The sequence below is a fragment of the Nannochloropsis gaditana genome, assembly GCF_000240725.1.
Source record: "Nannochloropsis gaditana CCMP526 unplaced genomic scaffold scaffold189, whole genome shotgun sequence".
In the NCBI taxonomy this organism is placed as follows: Eukaryota; class Eustigmatophyceae; order Eustigmatales; family Monodopsidaceae; genus Microchloropsis; species Microchloropsis gaditana.
The window spans coordinates 19,202-21,031 of record NW_005803764.1 but is presented as its reverse complement, the minus strand read 5'-3'; the positions used below and the strand labels follow the sequence as shown (position 1 = coordinate 21,031).

The 1,830-nt window shown below is 52.8% G+C and overlaps 1 protein-coding gene across 1 annotated transcript; it reads left to right on the top strand.

Moving 5' to 3' along the window:
- Positions 1–1,045: 1,045 nt before the first annotated feature.
- Positions 1,046–1,830, top strand: NGA_0609000 (uncharacterized protein; the record flags this gene model as incomplete). The annotated part of the gene is made up of 3 exons (XM_005855461.1): positions 1,046–1,052; positions 1,258–1,376; positions 1,627–1,830. Coding segments are annotated over 3 exons (330 nt in total), but the record flags the coding sequence as incomplete, so codon positions are not given.

Here is a 1,830-nt window from a genome sequence, read left to right as displayed (position 1 = left end):
ACCAGCTCCTTCAGACAAGAAGGTAGTTCAACTAGTATGGGAAGTTAGCCCGGAGCGAGCGTAGTTATGGTTGCACGCTTGGTTTTGGTCTTTTGTGGTGCCCAACGTGGCCAAAGCGAGGGCCCCTGCTGTCTCCGTCCTCGGGCTTCGACAAAAATTGTCGGGAAAGGAAAAGTCCCGTGACGGCTTTCGGTGCCGCGCCTCGTTTTTTAACGGGGCTTGATATTTTTTTCCACGAGGTTACAGGTGAAGACGAGTCAAAAATGTAATGCGTATCTCCTTTCAGACAAGGATAGACTTATGATACCACGGATACCAGGTTTTTGCGTCCTCAAAGGTGGCGCTATTTTCTAATGTGGGCATTTTTGGCGCGAAACTTTCTGAGAGAACTTCCGAGGAGGAAGGAAATGGGCGAGTACCCGGTGTTCCTACGCGTGGGCGGCGCAAATAGGAACGCAAGCATGAACAAGCCTGCAGGCAAGCAACGACCACAACACTAAATTTTGCCACTGTAGTTATCGGACAAATCCTATGGTGGCTCGCCTTTCTTCCTGTAAAGAGACGATGCTCAAGGCAACAATCCACAGTGCTAATGGGCCCCGCCCCGTTCCCCTCCTGCGGGTGGGCCCAAAATACTCACGAATTTGACTAAATTGTACCCAAACCCTCCCAACCCGCCACATTATGAAGACAGTGGTAAACTTTTTACATCTACAAAGGTATACTGTTGGAGGTTTTTTTCATCTTTGGGACGGAGTAGGGAAAAAGAAGCCGGTGTACTCGCTAATTCGAACTTCTCGGATCCGGCAGAAGGGCTTTCAAGGACACTTTCCTGTCGCCAGTAATATTTCTTTTGCTCGCGCACACGCAACAGCCTGAGCTTAAATTATTCATAAAGTGCGCATCATTTGCTCGGTGTCTCGTTCTCTAAATCGATCCTTCCTTCTTTTCCTTCTCAATGCCTTGCCGGGGGTCTTTCCCCTAGATACCACCGTGGTGCTGCCATGACCATATTTCCTGCGTGGCCTAACCAAGAGACCAGAACATGGTCAGTTTGGAGCTTAGCTGCGGGTTTGCTCATTGTCGGTAAGAAGTGGACCCAAAGGGTGGGAAAGAGCGAGTGCGAAGGCACACCTTTCAAGACAACTTCTGTTCACGATCTATGACAGTAGTATCATCAATCGGAGGGAAATCGAGGTTAGTGTTGTTTTCAACTGCACACATTGACCACGTTTATCTTTTCTTTTCCTCTTACAGCCCTGGCATCCTCCCTTTTGGCTGTGATGGACCCCTCCGCGCTCATCCTCACGAGGCACATGAAGGACGGCGGCAGCGGCTCGGGAACCTCGACCCCATTCTTGCTTCGTCATCAAGAGGTAAACTTATGCATGCGCGTGTCCCTGGTTTCCCCTAGTAAGCAGTCAGTTCGGGGCTTCGGGCTTTGGATCGTGCGTGACAGTTTTTGACCTGGAGGAGGAAGACGCCGGGCCCCTGGTGTTGGGTTTCCTCCCTTTCGCGCTAATGTGCTCGTCTCGACTCAGTTGCGGCTATCGCATGGATACGGGACGCTTCTGCATGATTCGAGCGACCTTTTACTGCTCTTACGATCTCCCATCCCTCCTACAGCCCCGCTATGCCCCCCTTCGTGTCCCCGACGCGCACCTCCCCGAGACGGACCCAAGGCGGCGGAAGAAGAGCGAGGGAGGGAAGAAGGGCGGGCAGTCCCACGAGAAGGAAGTCTCCAACAACTCGTGGGGCCCCGAAGCAGCCGGGGCGCTCAATGGCACTGTCGATGGGAGCAGAGGGAGCGACGCCAGCAGCCTCGAGGAC